The sequence below is a fragment of the Bos indicus genome, chromosome 14, assembly GCF_029378745.1.
Source record: "Bos indicus isolate NIAB-ARS_2022 breed Sahiwal x Tharparkar chromosome 14, NIAB-ARS_B.indTharparkar_mat_pri_1.0, whole genome shotgun sequence".
Classification (NCBI taxonomy): Eukaryota; Metazoa; Chordata; class Mammalia; order Artiodactyla; family Bovidae; genus Bos; species Bos indicus.
The window spans coordinates 69882327-69906771 of NC_091773.1; the positions used below are offsets into that span (position 1 = coordinate 69882327).

The 24445-nt window shown below is 38.5% G+C and overlaps 1 protein-coding gene across 4 annotated transcripts in view; it reads right to left on the minus strand.

Annotated features, from left to right (window-relative positions):
* Positions 1 to 17540, minus strand: part of DPY19L4 (dpy-19 like 4) — a 66998-nt gene extending 49458 nt beyond the window's left edge. The window contains exons 1-7 of one of the 4 annotated variants that reach the window (XM_019973809.2): positions 16966 to 17234; positions 12097 to 12207; positions 7645 to 7881; positions 4067 to 4191; positions 1593 to 1683; positions 1199 to 1320; positions 950 to 1095 (exon numbers count right to left, since the gene is read on the minus strand). In XM_019973809.2, coding sequence (XP_019829368.1) covers positions 950 to 1095; positions 1199 to 1320; positions 1593 to 1683; positions 4067 to 4129 — 422 coding nt within the window. In that variant the 5' untranslated portion in view covers positions 4130 to 4191; positions 7645 to 7881; positions 12097 to 12207; positions 16966 to 17234. Of the gene's footprint in view, positions 1 to 949; positions 1096 to 1198; positions 1321 to 1592; positions 1684 to 4066; positions 4192 to 7644; positions 7882 to 10288; positions 10416 to 12096; positions 12208 to 16965; positions 17235 to 17393 lie in introns of those variants that run through there. The other 3 variants (XM_070802884.1, XM_019973807.2, XM_070802883.1) reach the window with 3 other exon arrangements.
* Positions 17541 to 24445: the final 6905 nt, after the last annotated feature.

The following is a 24445-nucleotide window of genomic DNA, read 5'->3' on the forward strand; positions in this document are numbered from 1 at the left end:
GTAGAGGAAGTGCTTTTCAAAAGCAAAACAAGGGTCATTGAAAAAACAAGTTTTTGACACTGACCAATGCCAAGAAAACTTCAGCCCTCTAATTCAAAGAAACCCCATCCCCTTCTCTCTTTGTACTTCACTATTAAAGAAGTGGTACTCCTCTGATCACCAAAAGGAATAGAGTTATTAATCTAAAGCACACATTAATCCAAATTAATGGATTTATTAATTCATAAATAAAGTGGTTGGCTTAAAACTGATACAGCTGATGCCTCTTCCTCTTTTCATGAAGCCATGTCATCAATTTTAAATAAATGAAGAAAGAGGAGGTGTATCCATGTATGCCAATGTTGCTATGTTTGAAAAAAAAAGAGAGGTAGAGATAAGTGTTTTTTATTTTTCAGCTGTTGCATGACAAATGACCAGAAATGTAGTGGCTGAAAGAACACAAATTTATTAGCTCACAAACCCAGCACAGTATGGCTGGATTCTCTGTTCTCCTAAGGCTAAGGCTAAGGCTAAGGCTAAGGCTAAGGCTAAGGCTAAGACTACCGTCTCCTAAGGCTAAAATCAAAGCAGCAATTGGGGCTATAGTTCTCACCCAGGCCTTGTAGCCCTTCTACAAGCTCACTGGTTGTTGGCAGAATTCATTTCCTCCTCACTTCAATCCAGCAACAAGGCATCAAATTCTCACATTTCAAGTATCTCTGACTTCCCTTCTGTACCAGCTACAGAAAGCTGCTCACTTTTTAAAGGCTCACACGATTAGAATAGGCCCACCAGGTAATCATCCCACCTTAAGGTCAACTCTGCTGTACAACATAACCCAACCACAGGAATGATATCTCATATTCACAGGTAGGAATTAGGGGCATGTAAAGTTTGGAGGGGGGGAGCCATTTTTAGAACTCTGACTACTGCAGTCACAAAAAATTGTAAAGTGAAACACCTTTCTTACCTGTTAATAATGAACCATGCAACTGTTAGCATTCCTGCTAGCCAAGTTCCACTCATAAGCCAACTTGTAACAAATAAAGCAGTAACATATATTCCTTGCAATCCAAAAACAATGCCAATATAGAAATATACTGGCTCAATAATCTCCTAATTGGGGGAAAAAAGAGGAGACAACAGGATGACAGTATATAATTTTGAATATTCATAAATATGTGAGAAAATGAATATTAAAGTCAAAAGAGACACATACACTGCTACCAGTTGCCTGATATAAAACGCTGGCCATAAGTTCTGGATATAGAGACATTTGCTGAACTGCATTTATAGTCTTCAGAGAGACAGTTTTGTTATTGTGCGTCAGTTCATACACACCTAAAGTCAGAAAAATTTTTCTCCAGGTTATTTATTCTGCTTTTATGAAAATTGAACATGTTATTCAGAGGTCATTAAATACTTTATTATCAAGAAGGATATCAAAATATAATACTCTGTGCCTTCTTTTTACAATTTTTAAATTAACTACATAAAAAGCACAGTATCTATATTCTGAGACAAACCTCCACATTCAAGAGCTCCCACACAGAAGAACAATGCTTTATTTTAGGAAAACACTGTTATTAAATATACAAATGTAGTTATCATACCTCTTTCAAATGAAGGTGCTTTTAACATATCTTTATAGTAAGAGTAATAAATGGCACTATCACCCTGAAATGTGATTTCCCGTTCAAGCTCCTAAAAAAAAATTAAATGATTATTTAAATACTCAGTGACTTAAATTTCAACTGCGATCTTTTTCTCTCCTCATATTCCAAATTAATGTTATTTATTTATCCTTTTATCCAAAGACATATTTGAATTTTCCTTTAATCACTATTGGCCATATTAATAAGGTTAAACTTTTCCATAATCTGGCAATCACTTTAATGAAACACCTAAGGTTTAAACTGGATTGTAACTCATAAGTTACCTGCCTATTATATATAAGAAAAATCTAGAAGGAAAACCCAAAGTATTATCATAGGAGCACAAGAATAGTATGGCAGGTAATGAAAAATGACAGCTGAGGTGTCACAAGTCCATGATAAAAATATAAGTTTAAGAAGAAAGTATTATTTTTCTATTACTATTCCATTTCCCTATGTATCCAGAAAAGCAAGCCCATAATTAGGGGTTTAGAAGAGCAGCAGATAACTAATCTGTGATTTTCAAATGAACTTCCAGAAAAGTAAATAAATCTTAAAATTTCTAAACCGGACTATAACAAACCAAGAATATAGGTAGTCAAAAACACTGAAATCTGTGCTTTTCATGCTGAATCAAACTTTCACAAATCAATAATCTTTTAAACGAAACAGTTATTTTCATGAATAATTTTATCATAATTTGATAAAATTGTATCATATCATTTGTATGATACAAACAATATCAGAGCAGTTTCCCCAAAGTTTGATCAATAGAACTTCTTAAGATTAAAGGAGTGTTATCTCAAAAGAGTTCTGTGGTTAAATAAGTTGTGTAAAAGCTAGATTAAAGAAAGTCAAATGAATTTCTTAATTGCAAGGCTCTTCAAAATTTAGGTGGTCATTATGCACTGTGAATCTCATATAAAATCTTTTCTAGATCTGTTTGACCAGATCTAGAGCCCTTTTTCCGAGCTCTTTTTTTCTCATTTAGAGTTTACTAGTTTAAATAAATTTCCTGAAAATCATTTTTTATGAATGGATACAGGATTTTCTTTGTACAATTTCAAAGATGTAAACTCTTAATCAGTGCTTCTCAAATTAAATGTGCATATAAATTCCTAAAGATCTTATTCAAAGACAGATTCTGATTCTAAAGTGTAGCCTGAGAATCTGCAACTCTGAAAAAGCTCCCAGATGATGCCAATACCCCTGACTCATCACAATGCTCTGGAAAACAGTTCTTCATGAATGACTTCTAGATTACCAAACCCTTGTTGTTCTCAATTCTGCCTACGTAACAGAATCACGTGGAAAGACTGTGCAATATTGATCCCAGATACTCTCTCCGCTTCACCTAAGAATCTGTGAGTTAGTTTGTAAATCATCCCAGATGAATCTACTGCACATCCAGTGTTGAAAACTACTATTTTCAAGGAAATAGGCCTTGCAAAAGTCTTGGTCAAATCAATACAGTTAAATGTTTAGGTGTTGTTAGATAAATCAATGTCTGAAAAACATACAGTCAGCTTGACTACTCGCTCAAAAATAAGAACACCAACAAAAGAGTTTCCCCTAAAACAAAAACAAAAAATCTTTAAAATCAAGTAGTAACACTGTGAACTTTGCCAATGCATATTACAGATATATGTGACTGCAAAGATAAGTCTGAAAACAAACTTATTCAAAGGCCAAATGAATTATGAATATAACCATAGCAAATGTCTGTGGGTTACACACGATTTAAAACCAAACATAAAACATACTAATATGAGGCAACATTTTAATAAATACCATTATGTCTGCTAATCATTTTCAGTAACTCCAGACATTCTTTCTAATCATGTAATCAAAAAATTAAAATATTTTGATGCTGAAACCTCCACAGAATGTTATATAAACGTAAACTACCAAAACTACTAAAAAGCTGACTAGACTTTATAACATTTCACTGTCATCAAAAAGTTCCTGATAAATTTGTTGTGTGACTTAGAAACAGGGACTCTGAGACAGGCTGAAGGGTGGGATGGGGAGGGAGAAGGGAGAGAGGTTCAGGAGGGAGGGGACATGGGTGTATCTATGGCTGATTCATGTTGATGTATGACAGAAAACAACAAAATTCTGTAAGGCAATTATCTTTCAATTAAAAATTTTTTTTAAAAAGTCCCTGATAAATCAACTGTATGAAGAAAAGCACCCTCATTGTTTCTATTCTATGACCTTGAAATACAATCTATTATACCTTTCAGGTTGATACCATGACTCAAAATAGCTTCTATACCATTTTGTTCCTAATGGCTTATAGCCACAACATAAGAAAACACTTGTCATATTACCATGCATTTTTATGTTTTGGCTCCCTGGAAAACACATTTTTAAAATTAATATTAAATACTGTAGCAAATGTTCATATGCTCAAAATTCTTTCTTCTTACCTGCCTGTTTGAAAACCAGAATTTCCGTTCATGATACGCTGATAAATAGAGAGCATACATCATACCACTAGTAACTGCTGCAAGACAGCCAATAAATATCTTTGCAAAGCGCTGAAATAATATATCTGAAACGGCATATTAAAAGTAATCAGTGATGGATGACATTTATATGTATGTAATTCTATTAAAAAGAAAAAGTAATCAAAGGCAGTATGCATCCTTGATGTGGTTCGACAAAAATGGCATTCTAACTCTGTGGTCTTCCTACCCAAAACACATAATCCCAGTCTAATCACTAGAAAAACAGCAAATTCCAATACAGGGGTATCCTACAATAAACCTGGTCAGTACTCCGCCAAACTGTCAAGGTCATCAAAAATAAGGGAAGTCTGAGAAATTGTCACAGCCAAGAAAAGTCTACGGAGACATTATAACTACATGTAATGTGGTATCCTGAATGTGATCCCTTATTTTTTAACAGAAAAGGACATTATGTGAACACTAAAGAAAGTATGGACTTCAGTTAATATATTGAGAGCTTCCCAGGTGGCACAGTGGTAAAGAAACCACCTGCCAACACAAGAGAGGCGGTTTTGATCCCTTGGCTGGGAATATCTCCTAGAAGAGGAAATGGCAAGCCACTCCAGTATTCTTGCCTGGGAAATCTCATGGACAGAAGAGCCTGGTGGGTTACAGTCCATTAAGTTGCAGAGAGTCAGACACAACTGAGTAACTGAGCACACAAGATAGTATATGGAATATTCTATCAACCACTTAAAAAAAAAAAGTATCTAAAGCGACTGAAAGCAACTATACTCTAATAAAATTAATAATATATATTATTGATGCTAAAACAAAAATAATGTATCAATAAAATGATTCATTATTTGTACCAAATGAACCATACTAATATAAAATGTTACTAATAGGGAAAATTCTTATGGGGGGTGTGCAAGATAGGAACTCTGTACTATACTATCTACTCAATTCTTCTATAAATTAAAAATAGTTTTAAAAATTAAAGTCTATCAGGGTAGAATTGACACATGTATATTATACATATTATATACATAATACACAATGGATTCATGTATATTATGGCTGAATTTCTTCAGTATTCACCTGAAACTATCACAATATTGTTTGTTAATTGGCTATACTCCAATACAAAAGAAAAAGTTTAAAAAAATAAATAAGTCTATCAATTTAAAAAAAGGAGTAAAAGGAATGTACTACCAAATATCTAGAGAAAAAAATTCAGGTTCATTTAGAATTACTATTGTTATTTTTTTCCCTTATCAAGTAATTTTGTATTGAAGAATACTTTACATACTACAAATTATAGCTCTTTGAATTATACAAGGTAATGATTGTTGATGATTATATATTTAAAACATCATACACAACTGTTTTATATATATATATATATGTAAATACTTCTTGTCAAAAGCAGAGAACACATGTGAATTTTCTATACACAGGATGATTAACCCTTCTACAACTATTAAGATTCAGTATAAAAATAATAAATACTGTATGATTTCATCTATATGTGTTATCTAAAAAAACCAAACGAACAACATAACAAAGCAGAAAGAAAGTCAGGTACAGAGAACAAACAGGTGGTTGCCAGACAGCAGAGAAGTTCGGGGATGAAGAAATAGATGAAGGGGATTATGACATACAAACTTCTAGCTGCAAAATAAATGAATCACAGGTATGAAATGTACAGTGCGGGGACTACAGTCAATAATTATATATCTTTTTTTAAAAAAACTTTTAATTTTACTTTGGAGTATAGGCAATTAACAATGCTTTGATGGTTTCAGTTACACAGCAAAGCAACTCAGCTGTACATATACATGTATCTGCTCTCCCCCAAACTCCCCTCCCATTCAGGCTGCCACATAACACTGAGCAGGGTTCCCAGTGATATGCAGTAGGTCTTTGTTGGTTATTCATTTTAAACACAGCAGTGTGTACACATCAATCTCAAACTCCATAACAATTCCTCCCGGCCACTGTCCCCCTGGTAGACAGAATACATCTTTGTATGCTAACAGATGGCAAGGCGACTTACGGTGGTCACCATCTTGAAATCTACAGAACTATCGATTCACTATGTTGTGTAACAGGAACTAACATATTGTTGTAGGTCAATTACACTTCAAAAACAAACTCAGAGAGAAAAAGATCAGACTTGTGGTTACCAGAGGTGAGAGGTGGGGAAGAGGGAACTGAATGAAGGTAGTCAAAATGTACAAACTTCCAGCTGTAAGATAAATAAGTACTAGGGATGCAATGCACTATATGGTAAATATAATTAATATTGCTATGGTATATATGAAAGCTGTTAAGACAGTAAAGCTTAAGAGTTCTCAATGAAAAAATTTTTTGTATTTCTTTAATTCTGTAATTTCTATTTCTTTAATTCTGTATCTAATGAACTTTTGTGATAATTATTCCATGATGTATGCAAGTTAAATCATTATGCATATACTGTGCTGTATGTCAATTATATCTCAATAAAACTACAGGGGAAAAAAAAAGATTCAGTAAATTAAGCCCAGGCCTCAAGGTCCAATGCCCAGTGTTACGTTACTGAATGACTGACAGGTTTGTAAAAACAAACCTGTTAACTTATGAATTTAGCTAAACTAAAACTGCAGCTTAATAAATTATTTAATAAATACTGGTATGCATAGCACATCAGAGACATTAAATACTAGCTGCTGCTGCTAAGTCGCTTCAGTCGTGTCCGACTCTGTGAGACCCCAGAGATGGCAGCCCATCAGGCTCCCCCGTCCCTGGGATTCTCCAGGCAAGAACACTGGAGTGGGTTGCCATTTCCTTCTCCAATGCCTGAAAGTGAAAAGTGAAAGTGAAGTCGCTCAGTCGTGTCCGACTCTTCGCAACCCCATGGACTGCAGCCTACCAGGCTCTTCCATCCATGGGATTTTCCAGGCAAGAGAACTGGAGTGAGGTGCCAAAATACTAGCTAGATATCAGTAAATTAATAAGAACTATATTAAAAATGCTTGAAAGATACTACCCAATAAATCAAATATTAGAATCAGAGAATTTCCTGGCGATTCAGTGGTTGACTTTGTTTTCACTGCCAAGGGCGAGGGTTCAATCCCCAGTCAGGGAACCAAGATCCCACAAGTCATTTGACTTGGCCAAAGATGAAAATAAATATGCAAATAAATGTTTTTTAAAAAGAATCAGCATGACACAATTATTTTACAATTACTGTTTCCAATAGCAAATGGAAAGCATTTGCCCTGGCACAAAGCAAGAGCTCAGTAAATAATAGTTATTATTATTGGGCTAAAAAGCATACTTGCAAAAATATATAAGATAGTTAATTAAAGCAGTGTTGACACAACGTAACCTATAAAAAGACTACAAGAAAACTTACCTAACATGGTAATTTGGTAAAAGTACTATACAGTTTCTAAACATGTACCTTTTCCTGTATCTTTTAAATTAATTCCTGGACAATGAAAATTAATCCTGATAATCAAGGGCTATTACAAAAAATATATTCAACCAAATCCTACATATAAATGCCTTACCTTCGTACTATTTTGTTTGTGAAGATTCTGTAGAGTCAAAGCTGGAATCAAGCTATCACTGTTCAGTGTATAAGTATATATGTTTTAGAGAAAATAAAGAGCTCTGGGTCCTGGAAATTATTTATTTAAAAATTATCATGGGAGTTCCCTGGTGGTCTAGTGGTTAGAATTTCGGGCTTTCACTGTCATGGCCCAACCAGGGTTCAATTCCTGGTTAGGGAACTGAGATCCAGCAAGCTGTGTAGCATGGCCAAAAAAAAAAAAAAAAATTACCATTTAAAATTGGAAAACTGGAAAGTAAAGGACTGATTTCCAGTTAAGTTACATTAGTCACAAACAGGCCTAATCAAAAAACTTCTGTATGTTTCAACCCCAAATTAACTCCCTTGTAGGGAACTGAGATCCCATAAGCCACACAGCCCAAAAAAAAAAAAAAAAAGAAACATAGTATTCAATTTCACAAAAAGTAAAATAAACAAAAGAAAAAAGTACAAATACATTGAAAAAATATAAGCAGTACTTGTCAAAATTTTAATAGCTATTATCTAGTAAAATTATGCATATATTTTATTTTTATTATACTTTTCTCTATTTCCACATTTTTGATCCTAAAAACACATTTTTGTAGTTGGGGGAAAATACTGTTCTATAGTAGCTATCTCTAAATTGCTTAATAGAACAATTGCTTATACTGTATTTTCCAAAACATTAAATGATCACTGTATTAGTTGGCTTTGCTGTAGTAAAGAAGTGACCCCCATACTTCCAATGGCTTAGAAAACAAATATTTGTTTCTCACTTATGTTACTATGGATTTTGGATCAGCAGTCACTCTCCACTCAATTCCAGATTTTAGATTAGCTATGGCTCTTCTTGTATCTTCAGAGTTCCAGAACGGAATCAGTCCCTATTTGGGACATGCTGTTCTCATTACAGAGGAAAAGACCAGAACAGGCAAAAACATACAATGCCTCTTCCAATTTCTGATTAGAACAAGTACACTGCTACTTTAACTCACAGTCCATTGGCTCAGGCAAGTCACATATATAAACCTGACAATGGGGTAGGTAAGTACACTCTGTTTCAGAGAGGCACTCCGAATCAACACCGTAATGGGAAAGAACATATAACGCATTTTCAGGGAAGGGAGAAAATATTTGTGAACTGAAGAATCCATCAGGGTTTGCCCCGTTCATCACAAATATCTACTTCCCTTCAAAGGCAAAAAACACTTACTCCTCAAGAAAGATACCCTAAGAGCAGCCTATTCGGCCTGCTTCCTGAATGTAGAAAGTTGGGAATTCAAACACCATTGACATGAATAGTTGGGTTCTTCTTAACCTAGGCTGGCAGCTCTGTTGACAGTATGTCTCTCTCTAAGCTTAGCTGACAATTTGCCTAGGTATTTACCTAAGAGAAATAAAAATTGTTGCGTTGTTTAGTTGCTAAGTCATGTCTGAATCTTTGTGACCTCGTAGTCTGTAACCCACCAGGCTACTCTGTCCATGGGATTTCCCAGACAATACTGGAGTAGCTTGACATTTCCTTCTCCAAGAGAAATAAAAATAGATATCCACAAAAAGACCGGTACAAGTTTTCATAGCAGCCTTATTCATAATAGCTAAATCCTGGAAATTACTCAAATATCCAACTAGAAAAGCAGGAATAAACTCTTACAGCAAGATGAATGAATCTCAAAATGATTACATTTTAAGAATAACACTGAACTAAGTAAAAGAATCCAGACACAAAGGCATGTATGTTGTGTGATTCTATTTACATGAAATTCTATAACATGCAAAGTTAATCAATATTGAAAAATATCAGAAGAGTGGTTGTTTTAGGGGGCACAGGGGAACTCTACTGGAAAGGGATACAAAAGAACTTTCTGGGATAAGAGAAATGTTACGTATGTTAATTGTATTCAAGTACTAAAATTCACTTAATACCTATGATTCTGTGCATTTTATTGTAAGTTGTACCTTAATTTTACAAAATTAAATCATTCATTTTTGCAAAGAAAAAAACAATTTTATTGGTTTTTTACCTACTTGATTCCAGTCAGCTCTGTTCTCCAATAACTATACCCCAAATTTTTCTTCTAGATATGCTTCTCTCAGAGATTTAACTACATGCATTTTGAACTAATCAAGCTTTGCTTATTTGTTACAAAAGCCACACCTTTTGTTCTTTTCCCCGAGTGCTTTATTCAACTGAAAGGAGTTACTAGGAACTACTTTAAACCTCATACGTTTTAACAGACTATGTGACCAGTCATGCCCTTGATTTGGTCATTGCCCTAAGGATTCATCTTTATCAGCCTTTGTTACTTAAAGTATTTCTCAAATGGCACCCCACTCCAGTACTCTTGCCTGGAAAATCCCATGGACAGAGGAGCCTGGTAGGCTATATAGTCCATGGGGTCGCTGCCAGTCGGACAGGACTGAGCGACTTGACTTTCACTTTTCACTTTCATGCATTGGAGAAGGAAATGGCAACCCATTCCACTATTCTTGCCCGGAGAATCCCAGGGACGAGGGAGCCTGGTGGGCTGCCATCTCTGGGGTCGCACAGAGTTGGACACGACTGAAGCGACTTAGCAGCAGCAGCAGCAGCAGCAGTTGAAAAGACTAACAATACTAACTTCAACACTACAGCTCGGACTCCTATTTTCCTCTTCATGTCTGCTGGCAAATGGGCCAGTTCTGTTCTAATCAAAGCAGTTCATAATCAAGGTACTCTAGTAATAATCTCTTTTGTGATCCTGTTACCTAAAGTAATAAAAACAAAAGTTAGTACTAAAATTGCAACTATTCACAGGAAACAGTTTTATAAAATGATTTATCACACATATGACAGATTATTATTTTCCATCTCCCAAAATGTTTATCTTATTTTAACAAATTTATATAAATTGGCTTTGAACTCCCTTTGGGAAGAATCTATTTGTAAAAGCTGTTCAGCTCCTAAGGATGGCATATTCTCCAAAGCCACTTTCAGATATGGTTCAGGAGGATAATGGAAAAGAAAGGACCTTCAGAGGATAAAGCCAAGATCCACAAAGAACAATGAGCTGGGCAACTACCCCCAAGAAAAACAGCTAGTAACTAATCAAGAAACATTCCCTTCCCCAGAGGAGGAAGACCTCATATTTACCTAGTAGGATTTAAAAGTTGCTGTGGACCAGTGTTTAATGTGTCTCTTACTCTTCCTCTTTCTGAATGGAAGCATTTATTTTGGTTATCCTGTCTCCAACCAAAAATGGTATAACGGAAAAGGGGACATGTACAGAAAAGATTACCATAGCAGGCTTATAACTGCTTTGCTAAGAAAAGCCTGCTTAAAAGCTAGGCTCTTGGTCTTTGGGAACCTGGATTTCCAAAGGTTTCCCATCATTTTCTAATGAGTGGTTTACTGTGTCTAACTTAGTGCAAACAGTATGCTTCACATCTACTGCTTTCGTTCTAGGAGTCTAGAACTTTTGCATGTATTAAGCAGAGGTTACATGATCAGCCACACTAAAAATCCTGAGCAGAGTTGTTAATAAGCTTCCCAGGCAGACAAAACTACAAATCCCACAAATTGAGGCTGAAGGAATTATGCATGTCCTCTGTGTCCTGGAAGCTTTTGCCCAGTTTCTTTTCACCCATATGCCTTTTCTCTCTGCTGATTTTGTTTTATATTGTTCAATCTCTGAACATAGGACTGGGTTTGGGGACCCCTGACACATAGCAAGCAACTTGTTTTTTCAATTATTTTGGATCAGAATGAGTCAGAGCTGACCCTGAATAGACCCTGATAAGATGACCTTAGGTTCAAGACTGATGCCCTCACTAGGTAAGACTGAGTGTCTTCCTTGGAGTCAGGGAGGTACCAAGTGTATTTTGTCTGAGGGAGAGAAATAAATATTTATGACCAAAAGGCCAGAATGTGGTAGACTATTATTATTACTCCCAACTACTTTGTCCTTTCCTGTAAAGATTCTTCATCCCTGCCCATTACCACATGACTTGCCATGCATCCTGTAGTCAGAATAAACTTCTCCATCCCATTGCCTGGACTGACTGGATGACTTCTTTGGGCCAACAGAATGCAAGTACAAGTGACAGTGTGCAGTTCAGCAAAACCTTTAGGAGGTACTGCATGACTCCGCCTGTCTCCTGCTCTTGTTCTCTGCCACAAGAACACATCCCAAATAGAGACTGTTCCTTCAGGACACATGAAGCTTCACCAGCCAACTGACAGCCACAATATGCAAGTTAATCAGAAATAAACGCTTTCTGTAAGCCAGTGACACTTAGGAATTGTTCTACAGCAAAACCTAATGAAAGCTGACTGATATCACCACATACTTAAGACAAAATTAATTTATAATTTAAAATATTACTGTAAAATATACTATCTAACGTAACTATTTTTATAATAGTAAAAAAACCTCCAAATCTAACTTACATTTTGGAGCTCTTTCAGGAACTGGAGTGTCATTGATTTTTTCTTCTTTGGCAGATTCTTTATTTTCTGAAGACTTTGGCTTTTTTCTTTGGCGCAGTTCTATAGTTGGTCCTTAAAATATTTGAGATGTTATTACAATGTGTGTAACAAATTATTCTGTCTGTATCTTGAACTGATTTACCTTTATTTTACTAAGGCAAAAGTCCCATGAAGAACTATTAGTACCAAAGATAACTCTTTTCATAGTTATTTTAGCACTCCCTGCAAAACAAACATTCCTACAAACCAAAAGACAATATAAGTTCTGCCTCCAATCCATGCTTTCAGAGTCTTATTGATAAACTGAGCTCTTCTCTTGAGATGATGCTATTTTCAAAACATCCTAAAATAAGTAAACTCTCTTCCAGAATGACTGGAGAACAAAGTGTTATTTAATAAATTGGCTTATTTTTCAAGTTACCTGAGAGTATCATATGCATTATTCATGAATTAACAATTTTTAAAAAATAAAAATATAATAACATAAATTGATCATAAAATAATACTTCATTTGTTTAAAATCCTGAAAGTTCTACAGAATTTCACAGTGCTGTGTTATCATTATCATTCAACAGTCTTAGAGATTTAGGTATCAGAAAATAGGCTGAACCTACAAAAATCCCTATATTTGGGAAGCTCTCAGAAAATTTTCCATTACACTACCTACTATTTCTACAACTGATTAAAAAAAATGTAATGCAGAAAGTACTTTCAAATCAGTAAACCAAATTCCAAATTAAACAAGAATTTACTATTCTCCCTAATTACTCTTCCTCCCTAGTTAATTATGAGGTAGACTGTGTCATGTAGGTATAGAACACTATCATGAAGGTGGTACAAGAATTTATCTCTTCTCTATAGAAGCAGGGTTTTTTCTTTTCTCTTCATAATGGCTTAAGGATAGAAAAATGAGTCTAAAAAGAGAAGTCAAAAAAGGAGAAATGAATCAGCTACTATTGCTGATATCAGGTGGCTAATTCTTACTGTGGAAAATGAATAAAATTTATTTTAAAAGAGCTTCAAAGCAAATTCATATGTTTGTTAAAATGTCTTTCAACAACAAACAAAAAAAATGTCTCTCAACACTGACATACTGAGGGAAAAAAATACCATATACTCAGTGGCTTCTGTCTGACTTGTCTAAATTTTAACCATTTTTATATCATTTATTCTTTATTTTATAATCATGTTAAGTAGCAAAGTCAGTGAACAGATCAGAAAAATGACATTATTAGAAAAGTCATACCATGGATATTGAGCATTTTTGCATACAAATCTGGGACAACTAATAAATACTATTATGTTCCTCATTTATGATTTCCTTTTAATTTTGCTATGGGTTAAAGCAAAAGTTAGAAGCAGTCAACAAGAATGAAAATTTATGTAAAGCCAAACAAAGTCTTTTGATGCAAGCGATCATTTTAAATTTTATTGAAAAAGAACACAGGGCTTCCCTGGTGGTCCAGTGGTTAAGAATCTGCCTGCCAATGCAGGAGACGTGGGTTTGGTCCCTGGTCCAGGAAGATTCTGCATGCCGCGAGGTAACTAAGGCCGTGCACCACAACTACTGAAGCCTGAGCACCGTACAGCCTGTGCCCCACAACAAGAGAAGCCACTACAATGAGAGGCCTGTGCACCACAACTGGAGAGTAGTCCTCCACCCCACAACCACAGAAAGCCCAGCAACAAAGCACCAACACAGCCAAAAATACAATAAATACATAAAAAATTTTAAAAAGAATATAAGAAAAAATTATAACCACAAGACATTTACTTAGTAGACACACATCCATGATTAAACACGTTAATAGTATTAGATTTTTTTAAAAATGTAATTGGGTAATTTCAGAAATCAAGTAAATAAATCTACTGAAAGTTAAAGTGTTGTTCTACTGAAAGTTAAAGTGTTAGTCGCTCATTGTATCCAACGCTTTGCGGCATGGTGGACTAGAGCCCGCCAGGTTCCTCTGTCCATGGGATTCTCCAGGCAAGTATACTGGAGTGCTTTGCCATTTCCTTCTCCAGGGTATCTTCCTGACCCAGGGATCAAACTCAGGTCTCCTGCACTGCAGGCTGATTCTTTACTGTCTGAGCAACCAGGCAAGCCAAACAAAATATATGACCAATGGGTTAGATGGGGCTTTTTTTTTTATTACACAGAGTCTAAAAGTATGCATTTAAGATAACAAGGATGAGGATATTCACAGAAAAGTGTTCTTCACAAACAGCTATCATTTTTCTTAAAAAAAAAATTTCTCTATAAAATGAATCACTTTACAGAGATTTTAATAGAGTGTGCACACACATGGGGTTTTTTGTTTTGTTTTTTGCATCCATGCTGCACAGGATGCGGGATCTTAGTTCTCTAGAGATCAAACCCATTACCCCTGAAGTGGACGCTCAGAGTCCTAAGCAATGGACCGCCAGGGAATTTCAGTACTGTTTTCTTGATTCTAAAATGTCATATATTTTAAGACACTATTTATAAGTTTTTCAAGAGGAAAACAAAACAAAACACTAACATATTAAATACCTGATTTTAAGACATGCCAATTTCAGTGGCATTAAATTGTGGGAGCAAAAAGTACTACTTAGGAAATACAGTAACCTTTTTAACCAATCTCTTCCATCTTGTTCCTAAACTTTTTGCCTGTGACTATACAACAAAACTGACTGGATGCAAATTTTATCTCATTTTCTTTATGCTGACCTTTTAACTTCATAATTGACAAACAAAGCCCAGAATCCCTAGGTGGATAAGCAACAAAGACCAATGCAGTGGATAAACCAGGTTATTCATTCTGATAGGAAAGCTCTGGGTTAGAATTCAAGTTTTCTTTTCGCTATCTTATAATTTTAGCATTGTAAAGAAAAAGTCCAGTAAATAAAAATGATAACACAGCCACAGGAACAACCTACTATTTCAGTCTCTGGCTCTGTGATCTTCACATCATACAGTTAACAGGGCTACAAACAGGCTTTCAAATGTCCATCTAGACTATACATAGCAATTTCCAAAAGAAGTGTGATACTGCTTTACTCAAGGCTGTCACTTTCTTTGCTCTAACATTTGTTCCAAGATATACAAATGTAATACCATGACTCTCTACAGCATCAAGAGAAGATGAGATTCCCAAAGAGTATTTACTTAGAGAAAACGTGGGACAAAGAAAAGGGTCCAAGTGAAGTGAATGATAAGCAAAAAAGCAATATAGAAAACACGTGGATACAAGTAAAATAGACCATTTAGTCAAATTTTAATACAGTGAATACAAATAACATGCATTTTGAAAAAAAGTATGGAGTGCCTAATAAACATAAAGTACTCAGAATAATGCCTAGCACACAGACAGGTTTACTATAAATAACATTACTAGATTACAATAAATAAGAATTTAATTACTAGTTGTTGCTGTGCTTAGTCATGTCTGACTCTCTGCGACCCTTTGGGCTGTAGCCCTCCAGGCTCCTCTGTCCATGGGATTTTTTCAGGCAAGAATATTGGAGTGGATTGTTATTTCCTCCTCCAGGGGATCTTCCCAACCCAGAGATCAAACCCATATCGCCTGTGTCCTGCATTGCAGGTATATTCTTTACCTGCTGAGCCATTGGGGAAGCACAGCTAACACATTAGATAGCCAAATATTTATGGAATTAAAAGTCTGCTGAATGAAACTATAACTTAACAAAACTTCAATGCATTAATTATTCCAAGTAAGATGTATATCATTCCTTTGGATTATCTGTGGTTCTACAAACAAAAGTCATTTTTCACTTTATATCACGGAAGTAAATTTCACAAACTTGTATGGCTTATGAAATCATAACTGGTTCCATATCATGTCTGTTTAGTTAGGTCTAACTTTAACCTGTTAAAACAATTTCTCATTAGCATGATATATAATATTGAAGACTTTTAGTACTGCAGTTTTAATTTTTTTATGCTTTAAGTTCTCATGGAAACATATAAGTGAGCTTATCAACCCACCCCCAGAGATTTGCAGGTAGTTAGAAAAGTAAAAAGTAGGAAAAAATGTATCACATATACTGCAACCAAAGATAAAACCAAGGCAACAAAGAGAAATACATTCTTCCTTACCAACTACAAAGAGTTTAGTTTTGAAGCTGTTTTTAGGTACAGTGTCTTAAATTAGACCAGTTTTAACCCAGAAAACTTAAAGAGGAGGAGGAGGCAAATATGAAGCAAGAGTGAGAGCAGGAACAGAGCAGCAAGTCATAGAACAAACAATTCTTAAAATTAATTTTTTTTTAACTGTTTTCCACTGAATTCTTCAGACTCCCTTCTTGCATTCCTGGTTTAGCAACGTTTCAGTCTAAACAGATCACGTTCACAACCCTCCTCAACAAGGTTAAAAATCATATTTTCCAAAATGAAAACTCTAACTGCTCAGTCAGGCGATATCATTATATCTATGCCTGAAAGTACCGTGCCTATTATGAACATGTGACACAAATATTTCCTAGAACCTCTCTTGCTGGCGAAGTTCCACCCAGCTCTCCATTTTTCTCTCATACCTATCAACTTCTGTGGATCAACACTGAGTGAGCTGTCTTGGCAGTGGCCCTGAAGACGTGAAAAGCTTTCTCCAGCCCACCTACTTTCACCCTCAAAGCACTCCGGGCTTCCGGATCCCCCCAAAGCCACCCATTCCTTCTCCCTGTGCCGTCGCCCCCTAAACCTGTAAATGAAATTGGCTGACCTTCACTCTTCCGTTTCTGCTTCGTCTCCTCCCAATCCACCTCACTTACCCTTTCATCCCAAACCCAAGCCTCTTTCTGTCCCCCCACTTGGCGTGCGGCTCCTCTTACCCGGGGGTGACCTGGTCAGCACCCACAGACCTCTCAGGAGCGCACTCAGCCTGAGGGGCACTCGGCTACACGACTTTCACTCCCGAAGAGACACTCAGCACTCGCACCGACATCTCAACCCGAGTCCGTCCCCCGCTCCGCTCAACAGCAGCTCCCGGCCCTTCCTCTCAGCCACTCCCCCCACGGCGTTCTCTCTCGCGACCCGATTTCCAACTTCAAGCTCCACTTCTGCCTCCCACTCGAGCCGGCACGACTTCAGGCCGTCCACTCCACTCCCTCTCAATGTCTCCGCACACCTCCCGCCCCCCTCGCCGCGGTCCCGCTCCTTCCCGCCGGACAGCCACGGCCACCCGCCGCCCGGGTCTCCCGGTCCTTTTTTCCCGAGACCTCTGGCGGCTGTACGCGCGCCGGACCCCGGGGCCGGTCACCTTCTTCCTCCGCCATCGTCCCCGCGGAGGCCGGGGAGGCTTCCTCGTGGCTCCAGCGCCGCCCGGCGTCTCCCGCCTCCGCGTAGCCGAGCCCCGCGGCTCTCCTCAGGCCCGCTCCCGGGCCGCCGCGCCCCCACTTCCTGACCCGCCCACTCACCCCCCTCCGGTGTCGCCGCCAACCGCGTCCCCCCGCCCCGGGCCGCCCTGGAACCAGAGTGCTGGGAGCGGAGGGCTGGCCGGAGTGTATGGCGGGAGCGCCTGGGCCTGAGCGGGCAGGAAGGAAGGCGGCTCAGGCGGGGGTGGCTCCGCCCACGGCTGGCGCTCCGGGCCCTTCCGCCCACACCCCTAGGAGACAAATCCCAGGGGCTCCCGCTGGGGCCCTCCCCCCACTTCTCCTCACCGGTAAAGGTGGCTGCCCGAGGGCCGTTCTGGCACTTTTGTGACTGGACTCAGGTATTCCTGGTGGCTCAGACGGTAAAGACTCCGACCGCAGTGCGGGAGACCTGAGTTCGATCCCTGGGTCGGGAAGATCCCCTGGAGAAGGTCATGGAAACCCGTTCCAGTGTTCTTGCCTGAAGAATCCCCAGTGGACATAGGAGCCTGGTGGGCTGCAGTCCATAGGGTCGCAAAGAGTCAGACACGACTGAGTGACTAATCACGGCACAGTCCAGAGAATATCCAGATCCAGCCCCCGTACCTGCTCCATTTTACAGAGAGGAAAAGGAGGTCCAGCGAGTCTAAGTCACCAAGCTAGTCTGAGCCAGGGCTCCTGAATCCTCAGAGTGCCTTCAGAGCGCGGCAAAACCCCTTTGGGTTGTTGGCACATTGGTTTAGTAGCCCGCTAGACATTTACAAGACGGAGAAGGCAACGGCAACCCACTCCAGTACTCTTGCCTGGAAAATCCCATGGACAGAGGAGCCTGGTAGGCTGCATTCCTGGGGTCACTAAGAGTCGGACACAACTGAGCGACTTCACTTTCACTTTTCACTTTCATGCATTGGTGAAGGAAATGGCAACCCACTCCAGTGTTCTTGCCTGGAGAATCCCAGGGACTGGGGAGCCTGGTGGGCTGCTGTCTATGGGGTCGCACAGAGTCGGACACGACTGAAGCGACTTAGCAGCAGCAGCAGCAGCAGCAGCAGACACATACAAGAAAAAAGCTTGTACTTGCAACATAAGTGTCTTAACCGCCCAAAGTGGTTAAACAAATGTATCTGCATTTCATAATATTCTTTTACAAACAGTAATACTACGGCCAGTGTAGAGGAGAGGGTGCAGTTTAGGTATTCCACAGCAATGGAGCGTAGTTTAACTTGTCATACTGTTTGTCTTCACTGTTATTGTATCAGGCATTCTCCAAATATACCTGGATCTTTCCCCCTCAACAGTGTTGTTGTCGTTCAGTCATTAAGTCTTGTATTTGTGTCCCCATGGACTACAGCATGACAGGCTCTCCTGTCCTTCACTACCTTCCGGAGTTTACTCAGATTCATGATCATTGAGTCAGTGATACTTTCTAACCATCTTATCCTCTGATGCAGCCCTTCTCCTTCTGCCTTCAGTCTTTCCCAGAGTCAGAGTCTTTCCCAGTAAGTCAGCTCTTCACATCAGGGGGCGGAACTATTGGAGCTTCAACTTTAGCAACAGTCCTTCAAATGAATATTTTGGGTTGATTTCCTTTAGGTTTCGGTTTAAGCTCCTTGCTCTCCAAGGGATTCTCAAGAGTCTTCTCTAGGACGGCAGTTCAAAACCATCAATTCTTTGGCACTCAGCCTTCTTTCCAGTCCACCTGTCACATCTGTACATGACTACTAAAAAAACCTTAGCTTTGACTTTGTCACATATTAAAAAGATGCCTCTGCTTTTGAATACACTGGCTGGGTTTGTCATAGCTTTCCTTCCAAGGAGCAAGCATCTTTTAATTGCATGGCTGCAGTCATTGTCTGGAGTGATTTTGGAACCCAAGAAAATAAAATCTGTCACTGCTTCCACTTTTTCCCCTTCTATTTGCCATTAACTGATGGGACTGGATGCCATGATCTTAGGTTTTTGAATGCTGCGTTTTAAGTCAGCTTTTCACCCTCATCAAAGAGGCTCTTTCGTTCCTCTTCACTTTCTGCCGTTAGAGTGGTATTATCTGCATATCTAAGGTTGTTGAAATTTCTCCCAGGAATCTTGATTTCAGCTTGTGACTCACCCAGGCTGGCATTTCACATGAAATACTCTGCATATAAGCTAAATAAGCAGGATGACAATATACAGCATTGTCATACTGCTTTCCCAATTTTGAACCAGTCAGTTCTTTGTCCAATTCTAACTGTTGCTTCTTGACCTACCTACAGATTTCTCAGCAGACAGGTAGGGTAACCCGGTACTCCCATCTCTTTAAGAATTTTCCACAGTTTATTGTGATCCACACAGTCAAAGGCTTTAGCACAGTCAATAAAACATATTTTTCTGGAGCTCCCTTGCTTTCTCTATGATCCGACAAATGTAGGCAATTTGATCTCTAGTTCCTCTGCCTCTTGAAAACTCAGTTTGTACATCTGGAAGTTCTCAGTTCACATACTACTGAAGCCTGTGTGCTGTGCTAAGTCGCTTCAGTGGTCTCTGAATTTTTGCGACCCCATGAACTGAGACCCGTTGAGCTCCTCTGTCCATGGGATTTCCCAGGCAAGAATACTGGAGTGGGTTGTCATTTCCTTCTCCAGGGGATCTTCCCTCACCCAGGGATCAAACTTGCATCTCTTACAACTCCAGCATTGGCAGGCGGTTTCTTTACCACTAGTGCCACCTAGCTTGAAGGATTTTGAGCATCACATTGTATGGTAATTTGAACATACTTTGGCTTTGCCCTTCTTTGGGATTGAAATGAAAGCTGACATTTTCCAATCCTGTGGCCACTTCTGAGTTTTCCAAATTTCCTGACATATTGAGAGCAGCACTTTAACAGCATCATCCTTTAGAATTTTAAATAGCTCAGCTGGAATTCCATGGCCTCCACTAGCTTTGTGGTAAGGCTTCCTAAGGCCTTCTTGACTTCGCACTCCAGGATGTCTGGTTCTAGGTGAGTGACCACACTATCGTGGTTATCTGGGTCATAGCACTTTGCATTCATGCGTTTCAACAGTAGGAAGAAGTAAATTTAAGAACTGATAAAATGCCCATTATAGAATGAGAGGAAAAAAGCACAGGAACTCACTGAAGTCATGGGGTAATGATGGCTGTCCCATTTTTAGCAGACAGCAAGAGTCTCCTTCCTAATAGCACCTATATTAAGTCAGGGTATTTGGAGAGAAGCTATCAGCTTTCAGTGCTATGCAAAAACAGTTCCAGGAACTCTTTTTATGCCTTTGGTCACCTGTAAATATTTCTTGCCTGACAAGTAACATTGGACAAGGAGTTAGAAACATGGGTTTCTATGGGAAGACACTAGTTGCCCCAAAAAGGCCTGAGTCAAAACTAAGAGAGAACAAAACTGTTGGTCACTGAAAACCACAAGAACCTATGTACACAAGCAGCAGATTTCAGTGCCCAGCTTATCAGATGAGAAACAAGCAGAGCTCCACTTCATGAGGGCCACTGTTTTCCATGTCAAGGGTCTTGAGGTGATGACCATTCCTCAGGTCGTATATGTGCTACACAGAAGTAGAAAAAGAGAAAAAATAGTGATTCTCGAAATTAAATAGGAATATGAAAGGAGAGATACTTATTCAATCTTCAGATACAAATTGGTGGAATTGTGATTGTGTTCCCTAATAGGAACATTCTTCCCTTGAACCCTAAACCTTCCCATAAGACTGAGAATGAATCATTTTATCCCTGAACAAGTGTAATTTCCCTATGAGAAAAATAAGATGTTTTTTGTTCCAAATATCAACTTCATTCAAAAAGATGTACCCCTGACTGCTCAAGATGTCGCCGTTTACCTGGCAGTATAGCCGAGCTTCGGAGAAGGCAATGGCACCCCACTCCAGTACTTTGCCTGGAAAATCCCATGGATGGAGGAGCCTGGAAGGCTGCAGTCCATGGGGTCGTTGAGGGTCAGACACGACTGAGCGACTTCACTTTCACTTTTCACTTTCATGCATTGGACAAGGAAATGGCAACCCACTCCAGTGTTCTTGCCTGGAGAATATCAGGGACGGGGGAGTCTGGTGGGCTGCCGTCTATGGGGTTGCACAGAGTCGGACACTGAAGCGACTTAGCAGCAGCAGCAGCATAGCTGAGCTTTCATTAGGTCACTCCATAACTCGATAAGACCAGGTGATTCCAGATGGTAATATACACAACCAGGCGCACACGTGATCCTAATATGTGTGATAATCAGAATGATAACTTCTGATCCTGACTTCATGGACCATTTTATGACTGCAAACCATGGGCTGCTAGTTTCCCATCCAGAATTTGAAGGGTCGTTTCATTAACCTTTGCCTCATCTTGACCAATCCTAAACACTTCAGATTTTCTCAAATGGTCTTTCATTTACAGTCTACACTCAAAGAACAGTATGATTTGCTGCCACCTCTAGAAGTTTGGCTTCCCTGGTGGCTCAATTGGTAAAGAATCCGCCTGCAGTGCAAGAGACCCTGGTTCCATCTCGGGGTTGGGAAGATCCCCTGGAGAAGGAAACAGCAACCCACTCCAGTATTCTTGCCTGGGAAATCCCATGGACAGAGGAGCTTGGTGGGATACAGTCCCTGGGGCTGCAAGAGTCGGACATGATTTAGAGGCTAAACCACCACCTAGAAGCTTAAGGACCCCTTTTGTGTGCAATGGATATTTTTAGGGCTTGATGTGAAATGCTTTGTTTAAGAAGTTAAGTCTTTTAAGAAAATGTAGATTAGAAGGGTATTGTAGTAACTGGGTTAAAAAATAAAGGCTTGAAATAAGACAATGGAAATAAAAGTGTTCAAAGAGAACGGATTCAAAAAATGCTGGAGGTAAAATCTACAGGGCCTAGTGACCAACTGGATGTGATAAATGATGAGCTGAGAATGAGTGTTAAGGTTTCTATCTTAAAATTGATCATGTGCCTTCTGTGTACCAAGTACTGTTTGTTTCCAGAACATGAGACAAATACAAAACAAAAGCCCCTGAAAACTCACCTACTTGAAACGAAAAAAAATACAAGTAAAGACTGTTTTAAAGGATACTCTTCTATCTAACTCTCCATCTTAGCGTATAGAATAATTAGTGTGAAATCTTTGCATTAGTTCAGCTTTTCTTCTATTAAAGATATGGAACTCTTTCTCACCTTTATTATGTTATAAATTTGTAATTATCCATTAAGTAACATATTTAAGTTAGCCTCAATACCATCTCCTTTGTGAAGTCTGAACCAGGTATGATCAATTAGTCCTTGAAAACACATAACACTCTTACCAGCATTATATTCTGACTTGTACTTTGGTCATGTTTTATCCTGTTCTTTCAACTCTTTGAAACATGTTGTAGACTATGTTGGTAATTAATTTAAAAGTTGCTGATAATAGTATGAGCTGTGGATGTCTTAGATAAGTTGTATGTTTCACACTAACCATGAGAACTGTGGTTAGACGCTGTTTTGTCTTAGCTTGTCATTAGTTCTTCTTGTGATTATGAATTAATTTTTTTCTAAGCTTTTTCTGTAAAAGAGGAAATAAAGGGCTATATTGTCAGTTGCTCCTGCAGTTGTTTCTCAAGCAGGCCTCACTTTTTCCTCATTGTTTGAAGCTGTACTTCGGTGCCTCCTGAATGTATTTGCTCTGTTATCACTCACAAGGATCGGCTGTCTTCCTCTTCCACTAACTGGAAGAATCACAATCATAAAAAGCAATAGTCAAACTGGGAAACTGTATAAGCCTCCCCAGTGGGAAAACATTAAACAATGTGTATCTATTTAAATATTTTTAAATTGAACACAGGACATGTGAACATAGACAACTGAACTCTAGGACATCTTCTAAAGTATAGTTTTTTCCTACAGTTAAAACTCCTCCAGGAAGAGACTTTTTTTTTAACCAGATTAGTCATAAGAAATCATTAATTCATTAAACACATTCTTTCATTTATTAATAAAAAAATTAGTGGTACTAAATGGCTTATTATTAAGATTTTTCCAGGCAAAGCTTCTATTTTAGTAGACCAAGATTTCATCCTCTCTTCTTTCAGGTAAGTAAGCCCTGAGGTAACTAAGTAAGTAAATATTTGTGAAATTTAGTTTAATTGAATATTAGAACTGCCAGGTAATATAGGACATTTTAGTATAATATGCTCCATGCAATATTTGGGCCAGCGTAAGCTAAAAATTACTTGTTATTTATTTGAAATTTCCACTTAATTAAGTATGCTGCTTTTGGTTTGGTTTGGCTTTTTGTTCCTTTGTCGACCCTATTTATGGATTGAGATTGCCCCGTGAGGAGCTCCCTAGCGTTGATTACTCTCCGGCATTCTGGACCCATGTAAATAACAGATTAAATTCTTTCTCACGATAGAGGGAAGGCATAGCAGGTGGATTCTAAGTACATCAATTATTAATTCAGAAAAGAATCTGCTGTTCCCCAAGCACTGATAACATGAAACTGCTGATGCCGTCTTCCCACCCTGAAAATGGCTCCAGCTAGAACTTGGATGGCCTGGTGCCCCCAGAGCTACCACTGATCTACTCCTCAGGCAGCCAGTCAGTGCAGGTGACTGATCGGGTATATCTAGACCAGCTGTGTGGAGGACTAGTCGCACTCCAAAGTACAGATATATCTTAAAACCAAAAGCATACAGTGATTGTGGAAGGAAAAGTTTTCCCAGCAAAATTACGATGTATCACCATAACAATTTAAGTGTAACAGGGTAATTGCCATGGTTTTTTTTTCCTTAATACAGTAAAAAAAAAAAAGAAAAGAAAAAATCTGTTCACCAATTATGACATGATTTAAATATAGATAAATTTTTAAAATTTTGTTACAGTTCCACATAAGCACTCCGGTTGAGAATAGGACCCTGAAAAGTCACTGTGAGTCCTGGAGATGGCAGAGGCATCCAAAATCATGTTTGGGTGAATTCCATACCAAAC